This window comes from Nematolebias whitei, chromosome 3 (assembly GCF_014905685.2).
Source record: "Nematolebias whitei isolate Nwh7 chromosome 3, NemWhi1, whole genome shotgun sequence".
Lineage (NCBI taxonomy): Eukaryota > Metazoa > Chordata > Actinopteri > Cyprinodontiformes > Rivulidae > Nematolebias > Nematolebias whitei.
The window spans coordinates 58778885-58798729 of NC_056500.1; the positions used below are offsets into that span (position 1 = coordinate 58778885).

At 43.7% G+C, this 19845-nt stretch overlaps 1 protein-coding gene across 1 annotated transcript in view; it reads left to right on the forward strand.

Moving 5' to 3' along the window:
• The window catches only part of LOC119407571 (palladin), a 124210-nt gene extending 110629 nt beyond the window's left edge, over positions 1–13581 (forward strand). The window contains exons 3-5 of the mRNA XM_037674392.1: positions 5246–5421; positions 6033–6099; positions 13443–13581. Coding sequence (XP_037530320.1) covers positions 5246–5421; positions 6033–6099; positions 13443–13581 — 382 coding nt within the window. The remainder of the gene's footprint in view (positions 1–5245; positions 5422–6032; positions 6100–13442) is intronic.
• Positions 13582–19845: the final 6264 nt, after the last annotated feature.

Sequence of the window (19845 nt, forward strand, 5' to 3'; positions counted from 1 at the left end):
GCAGAAGATCCCAGCTCCATAACAGCTTCTGGTCCTGCCACAGAAGATCCCAGCTCCATAACAGCTTCCGATCCTGCCGCAGAAGATCTGAGCCCTCATGTCCCCTTGCCTCATCCAGGTCCCTTGCCTCGGGTCCACGCCTCGCCTCGTCCAGGTCCCTCGCCTCGGTCCACGCCTCACCTCGTCCAGGTCCCTCGCCTTGGTCCCACGCCTCACCCTGGCCTCATGCCTCGCCTTGGTCCCACGCCTCGGCCTGGCCTCACGCGTCGCCTTGGCCTCACGCCTTGCCTTGGCCTCATGCCTCGCCTTGGCCTCACACCTCGCCTTGGTCCCACTCCTCGCCTTGGTCCCACTCCTTGCCTTGGTCCCACTCCTCACCTTGGTCCCACGCCTCGCCTTGGTCTCACGCTTTGCCTTGGTCTCTCACTTCGCTTTGGTCCCTCACCTCGCCTTGGTCTCTCGCCTTGTTCAGGCTCCTCGCCTGACCTGCCCTAGGGTTTTTGGACTAGGTCTGTCTTGGAACAATCTGTTGACCACTTGGATTTTTTTTTGTTCCCTGTGTGTTTTTTTTGTTGTTGTCCTGGCCCCACTCTAGTGTTTCCTTGTGCCCCCCATCCTTGCAGTTCCTCCCTCCGCCCACCCTAGTTTTTTTTATTTTTTTTTTGGGGGGGGGGGGCTTTCTGGGGACGCCAGGGGGCGTCCTTGGGGGGAGGGTACTGTAAGGATGGTATCCCTCTGTCAGTCTCACTGTGTCTGTACTCCCTAGTGTCTCTCAGTAATTACCCCAATCAGCTCCACCCGCGTGTCCTCCAGGTGTTTGTATTTTGTCTCATCTAGTCTGTGTGTATATAAGCTCTGGTATGTGCCTCAGTCATTGTCGGTGCATCGTCTGGTACAGCCCCTGGTTTGTCTCCTGTGTTCTGTGTATTATTCTGTCCAGATCCTGTCTGTGAGTTTTGCTGCCACGTCAGCTATTTATTTTGATTATTAAAGTGATTATTATTTTACGTCCTGGCCTCTGCATCCTGTCTGCACATGGGTTTGTTTTTGTTCAGCTCAGCCTAAAAATCCTGACAACTCTGACTTTAAAGCTAGGAGTAAAACCATGTTTTGTGTTAGCAGGATTTAGTTCTAAATTTGAAACTTAGCCAACATTAAAAAGCTTACCCCAAGTTGTCTATTTTGACAGGCATGCATATATTTGCACAACTTGTACTTGCCTGTAGAGAGGAGATTATTACAGCCTCATATAAAATCAATAAAGATGATGATATTGGAATAATATAGGTATTGGCCGATATACAGATTTAGGTATCGGGATCGGACCAGAAGTAAAAAAATGTGGATCAGTGCATCCCTAGTTGTCAGTGCTTCTCATGGTTGCCATCCACGAGCTTGGTGGTGGACACCCTGGTTTAGGGAAGCTGTCAAGCTGAAGAAGGAGTCTTATCAGGCCATGTTGGCCAGTGGGACTCTGGAGTCAGCTGAGGAGTACCGGAGGGCCAAGCGGTCTACAGCCTTGGCTGTTGCTGAGGCAAAAGCTTGGATGTGGGAGGAGTTCGGAGAGGCCTTGCATGGAGACTCTCGGTTGGCTCCAAGGAGATTCTGGCAAACCATCAGGCGGCTGAGGAGGGGAAAGCAGCTCTTCACTAACACTGTGTTCAGTGAAGGTAGGATGCTGTTGACTGCAACCAGTGATATCATCAGGAGGTGGAAGGAATGCTTCTCAGACCTTCTCGATCCCACCAGCATGTCTTCCATGGAGGAAGCTGAGTCAGGGGACTTTGGGATTGGTCTCTCCATAATCATGGCAGAGGTCACCAAGGTATTTAAAAAGCTCAGAGGTGGCAGGGCTCTGGGAGTGGATGAGATTCACACTGATTTCCTTAAGGCTCTGGATGTTGTGGGGCTGTCTTGGTTAACATGCCTTTGCAACATTGTGTAGACATCAGGGCCAGGGCCACTGGATTGGCAGACTGGGTTGTGGCTCCCCTCTTCATAATAGGGGACTGGAGTGTGTGCTCCTATTATAGGGGCATCACTCTCCTTAGCCTCCCTGATAAGGTCTATTCAGGGGTACTGGAGAAGTGAGTCTGAACATTGGTTGAACCTCAGATCCAGGAGGAACAATGCAGGTTCAGTCCTGGCCGTGAAACAATAGATCAGCTCTTTACTTTCACTAGGGTCCTCGAGGGGTCATGGAAGTTTGCCCATCCAGTCTACGTGTGTTTTGTGGACTTGGAGAAAGCATTTGACCATGTTCCTCAGGGTACACTGTGGGGGGTGCTCCGTGAGTATGGGATTGGGGGCCCATTGTTACTGGCTATTCAGTTCCTATAAAAGTGGTGCAAGAGTTTGGTTCACATTGCTGGTAGTAAGTTGGACCCCTTCAGAGTGGGAGTGGAACTCCGCCAGGGCTGCCCGTTGTCACCGATTTTGTTCATAACTTTTATGGACAGAATTTCTCGGTGCAGCCAGGATGCGGAGGGTTTCTGGTCCGGTCCTGTTGGCATCATTGTTCCATGATCTTCAGCCCTCACTGGAGCGGTATGCAGCCGAGTGTGAAGCAGCTGGGATGAGAATCAGCACCTCCAAATCAGAGGCTATGGTGCTGGACCAGAAAAGGTGGATTGCTTTCTTCGGGTTGAGAGTGAGATTCTGCCTCAAGCAGAGGAGTTCAAGTATCTCAGGGTTTTATTCACGAGTGAGAGAAGAATGGAGCGTGAGATTGACTGACGTATTGGTGCAGCATCTGCAGTATTGCAGACTCTATACCGGTCCATTGTGGTGAAGAGAGAGCTAGGCTGTAAGGCAAAGCTCTCTGTTTACCAGTCAGTCTACATTCCCACCCTCACCTATGGTCACGAGCTCTGGGTAGTGACCGTAAGAATGAGATCGCAGATACAGGCGGATGAAATGAATTTCCTCTGCACAATAGCTGGACTCTCCCTTAGAGATAGGGTGAGAAGATCAGTTATCCAGGAGAGACTCAGAGTAGAACCGCTACTCCTCCACATTGAGAGGAGCCAGTTGAGGTTGTTCGGGCATCTGGTAAGGATGCTCCCTGGGCGCCTCCCTAGGGAGGTGCTTCGAGCATGTCCGACTGGGAGGAGACCCCGGGGAAGACCTAGGACACGCTAGAGAGAATATGTCTCACGGTTGGCCTGGGAACACCTTGGAGTCCTCCCAGAAGAGCTGGAAGAGGTGGCTGTGGAAAGAGATGTGTGGGCCTCCCTGCTCAAGCTGCTACCCCTGCGACCCGACTTCAGAATAAGCAGAAGATAATGGATGGATGGATGGATGAATACAGAAGTAAAGTTTAATAAATGTTAGGACTCTATTCTTTGCTGCCAAAATATATTTTATGCTGTTAAGCAACTTGTCAGGTTCTTCTCTTGTGAGTATGAGCGCCAACACCCCCCCCCCCCCCAGCAAGTTGCCTGTTATTTGTGTTCAAACATCGATCGATTTACATATTAAGCTCTGCACCCACCCAAACATTTGAACCAGAGACTTAAAGACTTAGTTTATTGATACAATATAATAGGTAAACCCTTCTTCAAATATCTTTTAATTAAACCTACAATCAAATTCTAGTTATTTTTCAATTTGTAAGAGGATTAAACAGTCTACATCAGTGTTTGCTGGTTTAGCCAACAAACAAAACCCGAGTTTTCACCCCCATCAGACTTGGAAGTCATGCAAACAAGTTTTCACATTCATCCACCTAGTTACAATATAGAAAGATAGATTTTAGAACAGCAAAAGCATATTTGTTAAAAATAAATAAATAAATCTGCTTTTTTACTATCGGTCTCTGGCTGCTCGCAGTTTGGAACCAGTCGCTTCGGCTAGAGTCGTTTTGTTGTGTTGCCTCTGCACAGCTTTAATGTTTAGTCTGCAGATAGCTATTGATTTGTTTAAAATCTTGACAGATTAAACTTTTTTTTCTCTAAAAGTATATATTTTCATGCTTTGTGCATTAGCAATACATTTACCCTATTTAACAAACCTGGCTGAAAAAAATCAACTATGCTTCAATTTTATTAAGCAACAGGACATGAAAAATACTTTTTACCAAAGTTTTAGAGACGTTGCTTCATCTGTCACTGACTATAAAGTTATGAGTGACAGGTGTGATTTATCTCACTAATAAAGGAGTTAACCTTTTTTTCTCACCTTCTGTTTCTCTGCCTGTTGTTTATTCAGTTATTCACTTTCTTTGGCACAGTTTCTGCTCCCACACCCACTCTGTCAGGTGTAAAATATGAAGTGCTGTCTGGATGTTTGAGCTGACCCACTGCTGTCTACAGCACATGTCTGCCTGCCGTTTGACTGACACATCAAGTTGTAGCCATGCGGCGGGATGCCATACGTTTTTATGCAGTTGACAGGACTGTTGTCAGGTCAGGGCTCTGTGTGTGCAGAACAGTTGTTCTTCTGGCGTTTTGGAGATTCCTGCACCTCCCTCTGTCAGTGAAGAGGTCAAGAGGTGAGCAAGACATTGCATTACTTTTAAAACAGCATTGATGCCATGTGTGGCATATCAGAACAGTGTGAATGCGTTCTTATCAGTTTGATAAAAACTGACTACCAAAATATATCTTAAAAACCTTTTGCATGCCAAAAGATGTCTGATTTGACCTTCTTTTGTTTTGTTTCATCTTGTACTTGATGTGGTCTACTTTAATCATTACCCAGTGAAGAGAGATGAGACAGATGACACTGCTGAGGTTGTAGACTCTTTCATTCCTGTTGAGTCCCAGATCAAGAAAGAAATTATGAGTTGGCATTCCTCAAGGAGGTGGTACAGGAACCAGGCACCTGCCCAGACACACACAACACTCTGATTGGAAACAGAGAAAAAGGTTTTCTGCTTCCCAAAACATGGCGTGTAGTCAGTGCCTCAGGGTGGTTGACAGATACAGAAACTCACACATGCCCAGGAGCAGTGTGTGTGTGTGTGTGGGGGGGGGGGGGGGTATGTGAATCAGTAAGTTGTTTGGCAGACCTCAGTAATATTTAGAAGAGAAGTATTTAGATGTAAATGTTTGTTAAGAAAAAATGTAATTTCTCAGGTAAGAAGCAACGGAAAGGAGAACTTTCTGTTATTCATGGGCTATGGTATACGTTTTACCTGTATTTCCACAAACTTAAAGCTGTTTAAATGTTTAAAATAAATTATTTAAAAAAATTCTCACTCATTCAAACATAAATTTTTTTTAAAGTTGACCTCTTTTGGCAGGTGGTTCTGTGAAGGGCGTGAGCTGCAAAACTCACCAGACATACAAATCTGGAGTGACGGTAGTCTGCACACCCTGGTGATTGCTGAAGCCTTTGAGGACGACACAGGACGTTACACTTGTGTAGCTTCCAACAGTCTCGGAGCAAACAATACCTCAGCTGAGGTGTACATTGAAGGTCAGAAGTAAAATTATTTTACAATAAAAGAAAAGTTGTATTATCTGCTAATTTTTTTTTTTTTTTTAATTTAACCTTTATTTATACAGGTTAGTCTCATTGAGCCACGAGAATTCATTTTCAAGAGAGACCTGTTTAGGGAGCAGTTGGGGGTTAAGGGCCTTGCTCAAGTGCCCAGAGTGGGGTGAATGAGGGTGGGGGCGGCTGTGGGTGCTTCACCTACCCCACCCACATTTTTGATGTTGTCAGTACCTGGGCTTGAACTGGCAATCTTCCGATCACAGGCCCACCTTCTCTAACCTCTGCGCCACCACTCCCCAAGTTTATATTTCCATTTAGGGGTTCGCACCATTGATATGGAAAAAAAAAACTTTCATAGACTTATTAATTTGGTATTTTACTTGTGCAAAATAAAATTATGCTTTTTTCAAACACATTTGTTGTTCAACAAATTGATAAATATCTTATCCTGATCCATGTGCAATAATCCAGGTAGAAAAATCTAACAAAATTAAGTCAGGTCTTCTGAACAGTTTATTTTGTTGACGAAATGAAATGTTTCACATAGCATTGCAAAAATAACATCTGCTTTTGTTTATGACCACTCACAGGGGCCTCGTCATCAGACTCAGAAGGAGAAGGAGCGGCGTCAAAATCAAGATCAGGAGCCATGTCTCAGTAAGTGTTTCTGTACCTTTGAACCCCATGAATGGGCACAAATTCTGGTCATAAATATTTTGTACTTATAAATTAGTTTTGTTACCTTGTCAAATAAATTTGTGATTTGTGCATGCCAAGATAGGAATTTGTATAAGTTAAAAAGATTTGCCCACTTCCTGTGGGCCCACCACCTGCAGGAGGGGCCATATAAGTCGAGTGCATGATGCTATGGGCAGTGGCCGAAGGCTTTGGTGCTCTGACCCTGCCTTACCAAAGCTGGCTCTTGGGACATGGAATGTAACCTCTCTGGCAGGAAAGGAGACTGAGCTTGTGCGTGAGGTTGAGAGGTACCGATATAGTTGGGCTCAGGCACTGCATGGGCTCTGGAACCAATCCCCTTGAGAGGGGCTAGACATTATTTCACTCTGGAGTTGCCCATGGTGAGAGGCACTGAGCTGGTGTGGGTCTACTTTTAGCCCCATGACTTGGTGCCTGAGTTATAGTTTTCCCCAGTGGATGAGAGGGTGGCTTCCCTGTGCCTTTGGGTGTGGGGACTGACTCTGACTATTGTTTGTGCCTACATGCCAAACGGCAGTTCAGAATGTCCAGCCTTCTTGGAATCCTTGGTGAGGGTGCTGGAAGGATCCTTTATTCTGCTGGGGGACTTCATTGTCCATGTGTGTAATGACAGTGTGAATTAGATGGGCATGAGTGTGAGGATCTGAATCTGAGCAGTGTTCTGTTGTTGGACTTCTGTGCTAGTCATAGTTTTTCCACCATGAAAACCATATTTGAACATATGGTAAATGGTAAATGGACTGTACTTATATAGCGCCTTTCTATGTTATTTCAAGATACTCAAAGCTCTTTACACTACAATCTGTGTCCTCATTTACCCATTCATACAGCACTCTACTGGATCTCTACAAAGCTAATGGAACAAATCATTCTAAAGAGACTAATCAGTGCTTTAGATCACATTCATACACTGATGGGACACACATCAGAGGCTATGAGGGGTTCAGTGTCTTGCCCAGGGACACTTCAGCATGTGACTGCTGGTGGATTCGAACCCCCAACTCTTGCATTGGAGGACAATTGCTCTAACCACTCAGCCACAGCCGCCCACAAAACTTAACTTAGAACTTAGAATCATATGGGTGTCCATAAGTGCACTTGGCACCAGGACACCCTAGGTCTTAGATCAGTGATTGACTTTATAGCTATATCATCTGATTTGTGGCTGTTTGTTTTGGACACTCGGGGGAAGAGAGGACCTGAGCTGTCAACTGATCACCACCTGGTAGTGAGTTGGGTCAGGTGGCAGGGGAAGATGCTGGACAGACCCAGTAGACCCAAATGTGTAGTGAGGGTTTGCTGGGAATGCCTGGCAGAAGAAGCTGTCAGAAAGATCTTTAACTCACCCCTCTGGGAGAGCTTTAACCACATCCCAGCTGAGGTGGGGGACATTGAGTCCAAGTGGACCATGTTCCATCAGAATCAGAATCAACTTTATTGTCATTGCACAGTTAAGCAAAGCAAAAACACGTTCCAGTACAGTTGTCCAACAAGGGTAGATGGAAATGCACTGAGGTTGCAGCTTCGCTGAAGTGCTGCCCTTATGCTTCCATGCCGCAATTGTTGAGGTAGCTGCCTTGAGCTGTGGCTTCAAGGTTGTTGGTGCTTCTCCTGGTGGCCATCCTCAAACTCGATGGTGGACACCCTGAGTTAGGGAGGCTGTCAAGCTGAAGAAGCAGTCCTATTGGGCCTTACTGGCTGGTGAGACTCCAGAGGCAGCTGAGGTGTAACAGAGGGCCAAGCGGTCCGCAGCCTTGGCTGTTGCTGAGGCAAAAGCTCAGATGTGGGAGGAGTTCAGTGAGGCCTTGGATAGAGACTCTTGGTCAGCTCCAAGGAGATTCTGGCAAACTTGCCAGAAAAAGGTCAAAAAGGAGGGGAAAGCAGTGCTTTACTAACACCTTCATTGAAGGTGGGGTGCTGATGGCCTCAACCAGTGATGTTGTCGGGAGGTGAAAGGAATACTTCTCGGACCTTCTCAATCCCACTGATATGTCTTCCATGGAGGAAGCTGAGTCGGGGTACTTCAGGGTTTGTCTGTCCATAACCATGGCTGAGGTCACCATGGTAGTTAAAGAGTTCCGTGACAGTAGGGCTCCGGGAGTAGATGAGATTCACACTGATTTCCTTAAGGCTCTGGATGTTGTGGGGCAGTCTTGGTTGACATGCCTTTGCAACATTGCGTGGACATCAGAGGCAGTGCCACTGGATTAGCAGACTGGAGTTGTGGTTCCCCTCTTTAAAAAGTGGGACCGGAGGGTGAGCTCGAATTATAGAGGCATCACTCTCCTTAGCCTCCCTGGTAAGGTCTATTTAGGGGTACTGGAGAAGCGAGTCCGATTGCTGGTCGAACATCAGATCCAGGAGGAACAATGCGAGTTCCGTTGGGACTGTGGAACACTGGATCAGCTCTTTACTCTCACTAGGGTCCAAATCTGAGACCATGGTCCTCAGTCAGAAAAGGGTGGATTGCTCTCTTTGGGTCAAGCGTGAGGTTCTGCCTCAAGTAGAGGAGTTCAAGTATCTCAGTGTTTTGTTCACGACTGAGAGAATAATGGAGCATGAGATTGACAGATGGACTGATGCAGTATCTGCAGTATTGTGGAATCTGTGCTGGTTCATTGTGGTAAAGAGGGAGCTGAACTTTAAGGCAAAGTTCTCTGTTTACTGGTCGGTCTATGTTCCTACCCTCACCTATTGTCACAAACTCTGGGTGGTGACTGAAAGACTGACATTGCGGATACAGGTGGTTGAAATGAGTTTTCTCTGCAGGGTAGCTGGACTCTCCCTTAGAGAAAGGCTGAGAAGTTTAGTTATCCGGGAGAGACTCAGAATAGAACTGCTGCTCCTCCATATTGAGAAGAGCCAGTTGAGGTGGTTCGGGCATCTGGTAAGGATGCTTCTTGGTTGCCTTCCAAGGGAGGTGCTTCGGTCATGTCTGACTGGGAGGAGACCCCGGGGAAGACCCAGGACATGCTGAAGAGACTCTCTCAGCTGGCCTGGAAACACAATTGAATCCTCCCAGAAGAACTGGAAGAGGTGGCTGTGGAAAGACAAGTCTGGGCCTCCTTGCTCAAGCTGCTGGCCCTGTGACCCCAATTCAGAACAAGCGGAAGATAATGGATGGATGGATGGAAAAAGATTTGTATTTGTAAAAAATAATTAACCCTTACACAAGTTGCAAAACTTTTTTTGCAAAGGTTTGTTTACAGTTGTGAAGTGATAAACTATGTGTAAATCTCTGCCTGTGAGTTTCATTTTACAAGTACAAATTCTGACCAGAATGTTCTTCCTCTCAGCTGATTGGTCAATGTAATGTTAATCACAAATTTAACAATCCAATCAGAGAACAGATGGGTTTGGCTGTCAAGGGGTCGGGGTTGGGGGCTTTACTGAGCTGCAAGTAAATCCTGGCAAAATGTGATAGTGAAGATGAGGTGAGTGAGATGACATTATGTTAAGCTACATTTAGCGTCAGTTGAAAACATTCCTGAGTTCATGTTGACAGCATTTAGCTTGTCTTAACTTTAGCATGTTTTCAACACTTTCTCATTCTGTTATTAGAGCTCATCCACTAGTTTTTATGATATAATTGTGGCAACAAAAACACAAAACTTAACACCTGAATAAAAAAAACCCACAAAGCCTTTGCCTTACTTTTGATCAAATGCTTGCTACAAAGACAAGTGTACTCCTGGGGCTGTCAGTATTTCCTTGTTCTTCACCTCCAAATGACAGCATTATTGATCACTCCAGATCATCACTGTGCGCCGCAATAGTTTGCCCATCAGGGTAGCTAGCGGGTCCCATGACTGAAAACTATCCATAGTAACAGAAAGTTATTTTCAGAAATATATATCCAGACAACAATTTTGTTTTTGTTTCACTAAACAAAAAGTAATACTATTCCAGGACTTACGGCTCAGTAAATCTCCACCCTTTGACAGCCAAACCATCTGTTCACTGACCGGATTGTGAAATTTTTGATTGAAATGGCACTGGCCATTCAGCTGAGAGGAAGAAAAATCCAGTCAGAAGTCATACTTGTAAAATGAAACTCTCAGGCATTTACACATATTTTTTTGCTTCATATCTGTAAACAGACCTTTGCAAAAAAGATTTGTAACTTGTGTAATTTTTTACAAATACAATTTTTTTACACAAACAAATTCCTATCTACACATGCACAAATCACAAATTTATTTTACAAGATTACGAAACTAATTAACAAGTACAAAATATTTATGATGGAATTTGTGTCTATACATGACCCAGTGAGCATTAAATCCCTGAACAGGTTAACTGAGTGCTCCAGCAGCTAACCAAGTCTGCTGTCTGCTTAACTTTAACCAGACCCTTAAAGAGACTCAACACTGACCCAGAAAAATGTAGTACGCATTCCAAATAATGAAAAGCTCACAGGGTTAATATACAACAAGCAGTACGCCGATGTCCCCATCACTGACGATTTTGAACAGTGAATGCTTGTAGTTTTCAGGATGGGTTTTTCCAAGTTATTCTGGACTGGAATTGAACAGGAATGCAAGCCTTCATGTTTCCAGTTCAAAATAGTCAAGTGGTAGGAATTACACTAAGAATAGTTAGATAGAATAGAAGAATAAAATTTTAGTTTTCTACATTCGCCTTGGAATCTAGCTTTTTTTTTTTGTTACCTTTTTCTTTTAGCCATCCTATTTGCAAAAAAAAAAAAAACTGCAGTATGACTTTTTATAATTGTTTATTGTTGTTGCTGTTGTCCATTGTTGTCATCTTTCTTTGTTGAAATCAGGTCTCTCTTGTAAATGAGTCCTCGAGGCTCAATGGGATTACCTGTCTAAATAAAGGTTGAATTGAAAAAACAGAGGAATAATAAACTGATGAATCCTGGTGAGTGGAGAACAATTTTATCCACAACCAGGCACAATTGCAGAGCCAGGGGGTGGCTACCCCAATCATTTGTGGAAAGTATACTTTTAAACTTGGCAAAAACTAGAAAGCATAGTCTCCTCAAATGATTAGGGTTGGCCAGTCACCCCCCTATACACACACACACACACACACATATATATATATATGGCTGGTGGTGGCTATCTTGTCTATCACTTGTATGAGTCTTCGAGGCTCAATGAGATTTATCTGTATAAATAAAGGGTGAATTAATGAATCTTGTATTTTGACATGACAACCCAAATTTTGATAGTCCTTCTTTAAACCTAAATGTAGCCGCACACCAAAATGGAAGTTGGTACTTCCATTACATTTAAAGTTATGCGCAGACAGAAGGATGGAAGGTATTTTCCAATTCTCTTTCTTTGCTAGACAATGAGGACAAAAGAATGCCCACGTCATGGTTGTGCATGCACCTTTTTCCAAATTTTAAATTCTAAGATTGAAAACGTCATTTTCTTTTTTTTTTCCTCAGTTTCTCCATTTTTACAACAGATCAGGTTTCTTGATGAGTAAAGTACAGGTCCTTCTCAAAAAATTAGCATATTGTGATAAAGGTCATTATTTTCCATAATGTAATGATAAAAATTAAACTTTCATATATTTCAGATTCATTGCACACCAACTGAAATATTTCAGGTCTGTAATTGTTTTAATACTGATGATTATGGCATACAGCTCATGAAAACCCAAAATGCCTGTCCCAAAAAATTAGCATATTCCATCCCACCAATGAAAGACAAGTGTTTTTAATACAAAAAATGCCAACCTTCAAATAATCATGTTCAGTTATGCACTCAATACTTGGTCAGGAATCCTTTTGCATGAATGACTGCTTCATTGCGGCGTGGCATGGAGGCAATCAGCCTGTGGCACTGCTAAAGTGTTATGGAGGCCCAGGATGCTTCGATAGCGGCCTTAAGCTCATCCAGAGTGATGGGTCTTGCGTCTCTCAACTTTCTCTTCACAATATCCCACAGGTTCTCTGTGGGGTTCAGGTCAGGAGAGTTGGCAGGCCAATTGAGCACAGTAATACCATGGTCAGTAAACCATTTACCAGTGGTTTTGGCACTGTGAGCAGGTGCCAGGTCATGCTGAAAAATGAAATCTTCATCTCCATAAAGCTCTTCAGCAGATGGAAGCATGAAGTACTCCAAAATCTCCTGATAGCTAGCTGCATTGACCCTGCACTTAATAAAACACAGTGGACCAACACCAGCAGATGACATGACACCCCAGTGACTGTGGAAACTTGACACTGGACCTCAAGCAATGTGAATTCTGTGTCTCCTCTCTTCCTCCAGACTCTGGGACCTTGATTTTCAAAGGAAATGCAAAATTTACTGTAATCAGAGAACATAACTTTGGACCACTCAGCAGCAGTCCCAGGCGAGATGCTTCTGACGCAGTCTTTTGTTCAAGAGTGGCTTGACCTGGGGAATGCGGCACCTGTAGCCCATTTCCTGCACACGCCTGTGCACGGTGGCTCTGGATGGTTCTACTCCAGACTCAGTCCACTGCTTCCGCAGGTCCCCCAAGGTCTGGAATTGGCCCTTCTCCACAATCCTCCTCAGGGTCCGGTCACCTCTTCTCTTTGTGCAGCGTTTTCTGCCACACTTTTCCCTTCCCACAGACTTCCCACTGAGGTGTCTTGATACAGCACTCTGGGAACAGCCTATTCGTTCAGCAATTTCTTTCCGTGTCTTACCCTCTTGCTTGAGGGTGTCAATGATGGCCTTCTGGACAGCAGTCAGGTCCCATGATTGCGGTTTTGAGTAATGAACAAGGCTGGGAGTTTTTAAAAGCCTCAGGAATCTTTTGCAGGTGTTTAGAGTTACGTCGTTGATTCAGATGGTTAGGTTAATAGCTTGTTTAGACAACCTTTTCATGATATGCTAATTTTTTGGGACAGGCATTTTGGGTTTTCATGAGCTGTATGCCATAATCATCAGTATTAAAACAATTAAAGACCTGAAATATTTCAGTTGGTGTGCAATGAATCTGAAATATATGAAAGTTTCATTTTTATCATTACATTATGGAAAATAATGACCTTTATCACAATATGCTATTTTTTTTAGAAGGACCTGTATTTGCTTCTCATTTGAAAATTGGCATCAGATGTGTTTTATTTTTATAAATACACTTGATTATTATCATCTATAAAAATCTGCCTCCATCTGTACTACTTCCTAGTTTCTGTTTCTGTTCCTATTTGTGTTTAACCCCAAAGCCAAGATCACTGATATTATCTGAATTGCTGCAGAGACAAACTAGAAGACTTTTGAATTAAGAAACTCAGTTTTTTCTCGGCATGCTCATTTATATTTTATATTTAGAGCGCAGAAAAAGTCAACTTCAATGTCCCTTACAATACGCTCATCATCACCCAAAACCTCAGAGGTTCTTCCGCATCGCTCAGCCCTGGTCCAGTCTATGTCTCAGCCTCCACAGCGGGTAAGGACCCACACCACATAGGAGCAGGATCCTCATATCTATGAAAGATTCTCAGTTGAATGTGTTTCGTTGTTTAGATGGAGAGCCCCGTGTTGTCACTGCATGGTGGTGAGTTGGCAGATCCCCCTCTGTTCACAAAGGTAGGTAATCTGAAACACACGGGATTGTAATTATTACTGCATCACATTGTGTAGATGGGATATTGCTAACTGGCCGCAGGGACTTGACAGCATTCCTTTTCATCCTAGAGTTCTCCATTCTTTATAGTTCTGGTGAAGCAGAGCTGCCACAAAGTTAAACCAACAGTTGTAAAAAAATTGATGTATCATTAAGCTTCTCCTTAAAATAAACTTGAAGACTACCATATAATTCAAACCATGAAAATATGAATTTATTGCATTTATGCTTGTATACGGAACATTGTGCACATATTCATCCACAGATCCTCCTGGCATGCACGTCTTTATACTTTCCATAATAACAGTACAGTGTTGTGGCTTTCAGCAGTGGGGGTCAGATAAAACATGAACTTTTACGAGAGCTCCTCCTCCAGTTCTAACTCCAACTCAAATGCAACTCCCTCTCCTCCATCTGCAGGTCTTGTGATAGCTGGACTGAGAGGGGCTGTGGCAAAGCTTCAAACAGTCCTGCCAAACCCACTGGGGTCAGGTCCCCTTCACTTTCATGCATGCTGTCAGGCCCTTAATCATTTTCTGCTTCATTAAGAAAAGACATTTGTTTTTCTTTCACTCCCACATCCAGCTTCTCTGTAAGCTCTTGCAGGCTTTAACCACACCACTGACACAAGTTTCACCTCTAAGGAGGCAAGCACCGATACAGCCAGACCCATCAGGCATTTTCCTCCTGAGCCAATGCTGAAAACATTCAATGAGAAATTCAGAGACACATGTATTCACACTGAAGCTCAGTGCTTCTTGTTGATAGCTGTCCCAGTTGCTGCAGGGTGTTCATCAGCTCCCATGTGTTTGTTTAGTTCTCCAGCACTTTTTCTTGTTGTGTGAGTGACTGAACTTTGGATTTTAATTTCTGGGGGTTGTGAGCAACTCCACTGATAACCCAACAGTTAAAATCACTCTGTTTAGACCGCAGTATACTCTGGAGGTTTCTGTATGATTGTCTGTGACAGACAAGCTTGGTGTCCCATATCTAAAATCACATTTAAAATTTGACATTTTTAATCATTTTAAATAGTTTTAATCTAGCTTATAATTTGTTTTAGTTGTTTGTTCGTTGATTGCTGGACATGGGCACCGGCGACCCCCGTGACCCAAAATGGAAGAAGCGGGTAAAGATTCATTCAACCTTTATTTAAACAGATAAATCACATTGAGCCTCGAAGACTCATTTACAAGTGAGACCTGTTTGGACAGACAAAAACAGTGGTTAACTAGACACATGTAGGAGTTGGAGGCGAAAAAAATTCCTATCAGACTTTTTTCTTGGCTGATAATGGATAAAAGATAATGGATGGATGTTTTTTTTTTTTTTTTCATAAATGTACCACACATAAAGTGTAAAATGTCATACTGTGTAAGATGATTTCAAACGTGCTCTACAGATAAAAGTGCCTTGTTATTTAAATACATATTATTCAAAGCCAAGTCTGAAAAAGGAGGAAATCTTTTTGCTGACTTTCCAGGTTTTTTTGGTTTGAGACAAAGTTTACATTTCAACAAGATAACGGACTGAATTAAACCACTTTGAAAAAAAGTGTTACCACATACTCCATCCATCCATCCATCCATTATCTTTACCCGCTTCTTCCTTTTCGGGTCATGGGGGGTCACTGCTGCCACTGGTTCTCAAGTCCAGATATCACTGTGAGAGAAGTGGGGGCCACCCTGGACATGTCTCCAATCCATCACAGGGACACATAGAGACAAACACTCTCTCACTCACACCTAAGGACAATTTAAAGTTACAAATCAGTCTAACATGGTTGTTTTTGATCTGGGGAGGAAGCTGAGTACCTGGAGAAAACCCACACATGCACGGAGAGAACCTGCAAACTCCACTCAAAAAGGTCCTGGGCCAGGATTTGAATTGGTGACCTTCTCACTGAGAGGCAACAGCTCTACCAATTGCACCACCGTGTCACCCTACCACATACTTATTTTATTTTAAACATAATGAGGGCCTTACAGCTGGAAAAGCATATTTGCATTTGAAGCATTTCTTTCATATCAGCCTCACATGCCAGTTTTTAACTCAAGTGCTTGTGCTACCTTAGATTGTGTTAGAAATGAGCCCCAGCTACTAACACAAAGTTTAGCTCAGTCTATCTAAAAGTGACTGAGTTATGGTTGATTAGCGGTGGTGGCCATCTTAAACCAGGTTGACTCCAAATGCCAATCAGTGATTACTTTCTGGAAGTTTCATTACAATCTGTCTGGTGATACAAAATATATTTACTAACACAACAGAGAGACAAACAAAAAGTTAATTACATGATTTCCCTCTTTTCATAGAAGTGGATAAAGTATTGGGCAAAGAGCATTTTTGGAGAGACCTACAGTACAAAGGCTCCACAGACTGCCAATTTGTGTTTTCCTGTTGAGAAAAATCTGGTTCAAAAATTTTAAACAAATGTGTGTTTTTCATGTAAAATCCTTCTCAGAAAACACTTCAGGTTTTTATAAAGGGCAAGGAACTAATCTAAATTGTTGTGTAAATGGACTGTTTTTGCTTTTTATTTGTATTAGAGAAAAACAAAAACAGCTGTTTTTAGTGTGTCTTTGGGGAGATTGTTGAGGGGAAACAGTTTTATATGAAACTACAAAAACAAAATGTGAAAATGCAAAGGGTCTGAAAACGTTTGTAAAAACAAAAAAGGAGCTCATGCAAGAGAGGAGTTATATTCCAGGATTTGATTTTGGATGCCCTTTCAGTTCAGCCTTTTTCTTTCATTCTGGGTTTTATGAGCACACAACCTTCCTCCTCCTCCTGTCCTCATTTATCTCTGTCATGTGCTTCCTCTGAGCAGATTTATCCTTTTCATGACCTGTTTCAGCCTTCTTCACTTCTAACAAGGCTGAGTTAGATTCAGTGACGGCTGGTATCAATGGGTTAGGAGGGCTAAGCCCTCCCTCCTGGCTCTCACAATAAACATATTAAAATAAACAACTTAAAAATAACAGCTTAAAAATAAATACATTTTAGAAATAATGTCACATTTTGTTAAACTTAATACAAAACTGGTGTCAAACCGCCTGGGGAAAATCCCAGTCTCGTTCCAATGGGCTAAATTCTGACAGCCCCATTCTGTTACTGTTCCTTCACAGTGTTGCCAGGTGAGAAATGTAGGATTATCGAACTAGAGATATAAAATTATCATATTTTCAGGGAAATCATCGTACACCAGTCATAACCAAAATAACAAATCTATTTATGCACTATAGTAGTGATGGGTCCGCTTCCAGACCGGCTCTGCTTCTTCTTCTTTTCTTTTTTCTTTTCCTCACTCATGGGGCGGGCGCAGCGGACTATTCAACCAATCATGGCTGTTGGTCTGAGGCAAACGCAAATACGTCACTCGTAGGTAACATTTAGAAATGTACGATTGGCTGGAATTTCCAGCCAATCGTACATTTGTTTGTGGACACAGATGCCTTCAGGGTTCACAAAAAAACTTGGACAAACAGTTGCGAGAGGCTGATGACAACCGAATACAACCACACATTCACGGATGGGTCAAATTATTGTATATTTGGCCTTTTTTGGGATTATTGTTCATACATCGTACAGAGGGCAAAATTGTCGTACAAATACGATAATTATCATACACCTGGCAATACTGTTCCTTCATGGTACAAAATGATTGACAGACGTCTTGCCATGCCCCCTCGGTTTGCGGCTCATTGGGGCTGATTTTGTTCAGCCCAGGGTCAGCCCACAGCCACAGGATTCATCCAATGAGGATGGACATACAATAACATGCCTCAGCGCGAGTGTATGTGGGTGTGGTTTGCTGTAGACAGCTGTGTAATGTGCTGAACTTGGCCGGATATTAATTCAGCTCGGTCCAAATAATATCAACCTGTCAGTTCGTTTTTATTTTTCTTATAGTTCACTCTGCGTTGTATTTAATGATGCCCAGAAGATGAGCGTTGAACTTAATGCTGTAGTAGCCGGGTGGTTTATTAGTTCAATGTAAAATTAGCTGTAAATTCCCACTCTTGGTTGGGCCCCTGAATGCACCATGCCTTGTTTCCCCGCCTTCACTTTCAATGTTGCTTGGCTCATTAGTGTCTATAAGCACTAGGTGTGCACGCCAAACGTTGGTTACGTACTGTAACCCCAGATTCTATGAGTATAGGCGTAGCCCTTTAAGGCTGTCACTGATGGGTTTTATCCCGTCATGCAAGGCATCGCACTGAAAAATTTAGTCCACGCCCACCTGTTGTGTGGGCCCCACCTGGTCCGTATAAATTACGCTAAGAGCGGGTAATCGGCTCCCAAATAGCTTTTTCTTCAGCCATTTAGGAGCCGGTGAGGCCCGACTCTTAAAGGGCTACGCCTATACTCATAGAATCTGGGGTTACAGTACGTAACCAACATTCTATTTCGCATAGGCTTCGCCCTTTAAGGCTGTCGCTGGTGGGTTAAGGGCGAAGCAGATGTGGTCCTCTCCTCACTGGGTCCATTCGAACACCATACGAAGTGGCACCTTGCCCAAAAACGTCTTGTCACTCAGCTCTCCATGTGCGTAATTACGCTTTGCGTAATTATGCGTACCATGCACAGACGCATGCTGTGTAGCTATGCATTCTAATGCATGAGCGCCCCGGAAAGTTTTCAACGGAGAAAGGAAGATGCTGAAAAAAGGTCGTGAACCAAACAGATTCACGGCTGATCAATATGAACAGATTAATAATAACAAGTGAACTGATTATTAATCAAATGAACTGATTGGTAACAATAGTCATGAACTGATTAGTGACAATAGAACCAGAACAAGAGTCACAACTTGTGACTGATAACAACATCTCACACTGTAAATGCATGCTTGGTGATGTGAGTTTAAACGAAGTTCCATGAAACAACAATATTCATTCTGTTAAAACACTAAGGACAGAATGTGTCATTGAACGAGCTGTCACATCATGTAGATAAAAGCGAATAAATGAGCAGGGTGTTGACCACGCGGCCGCAGTGCAAATATCCTGCATTGTCATACCATTATGCAAAGCAGTCGAAGATGCGATACCCCTGGTTGAGTGCACCCTGAGGCTATCAGGAGGCTCTAAATCTGATGCTCTGTAAGCTTCAGAAATGGCCTCACACAGTCAGTGTGACAGGCGCTGGGTGGATAACGGGCAACCTGCAGATGCATTTCTATAATGCACAAATAAATGTTGAGTTTGACGCATTGCGGCCGTGCGTGCTATGTAGCACGTCAACGCCCGCACAGGACAGAGAAGATGGAAAGATGCTTTTTCTTCTGATTTGTGGGGGGGAGGGAAAAATCCCTCCAGCGATATCGCTCTTGATTTAAAAGAGCTTGTGATGTTTTTAGGCATGAACGCTGGGTTAGGTCTCAGATCAGCTGAGCTGCCGTCAGCCTGAATTCTGAGACATGACGGAGCGACAGAGAGGGCAGATAAATCATTCACCCTCTTAGTGGATGTTAAAGCCAGCAGCAGTGCTGTTTTAAGAGACAAGAATTTAATTGGAACCTGATTCAGTGGTTCAAATGGAGCTTTGATCAGGGCTCGCAGAACCGTTAAATAAAAATTAAAATGCGTTAAATCCCACTGTGGAGCAAGTGGGCGTGACACAGGCCTGCGTCTCTGTACACCTTAAAAAAAAAAAAACGCTTCATCAGCGGATGATTAAAAGCTGTTCTGTCCCCGAAACCTTCGTGGCAAGAAGAGATGGCTGCAGCGTACGTTTTAATCGTGCTGAATGCCAGATTTCTATCCATCAGCTGCTGCAGAAAGGACAGCAGGCCACCTAGTGGACATGAAGTGGCCTCTACACCTTTCTCTGTACACCAGCGCTGAAAAGCTGTCCACTTTGATGTGTACAGTGCTGTGGTGGATGCAGCACGTGAATCCTGGATTGTGCGCACTTCATCTTGAGAGAGACCCATCCTCTCTAAGTGGATCCGCTCAGCGGCCAGACCCAAAGGTGCTGGCCTATTTCTGGGTAACTCCTGATCACTCCTCCTGCCTGGAGGAGAGCATCCTCCCTCCACGGCAGTTTCCATGGGCGCCCCGATAAAAGACGTCGTAGAACCGAGAACCATGGTGTGTTAACGCGCTC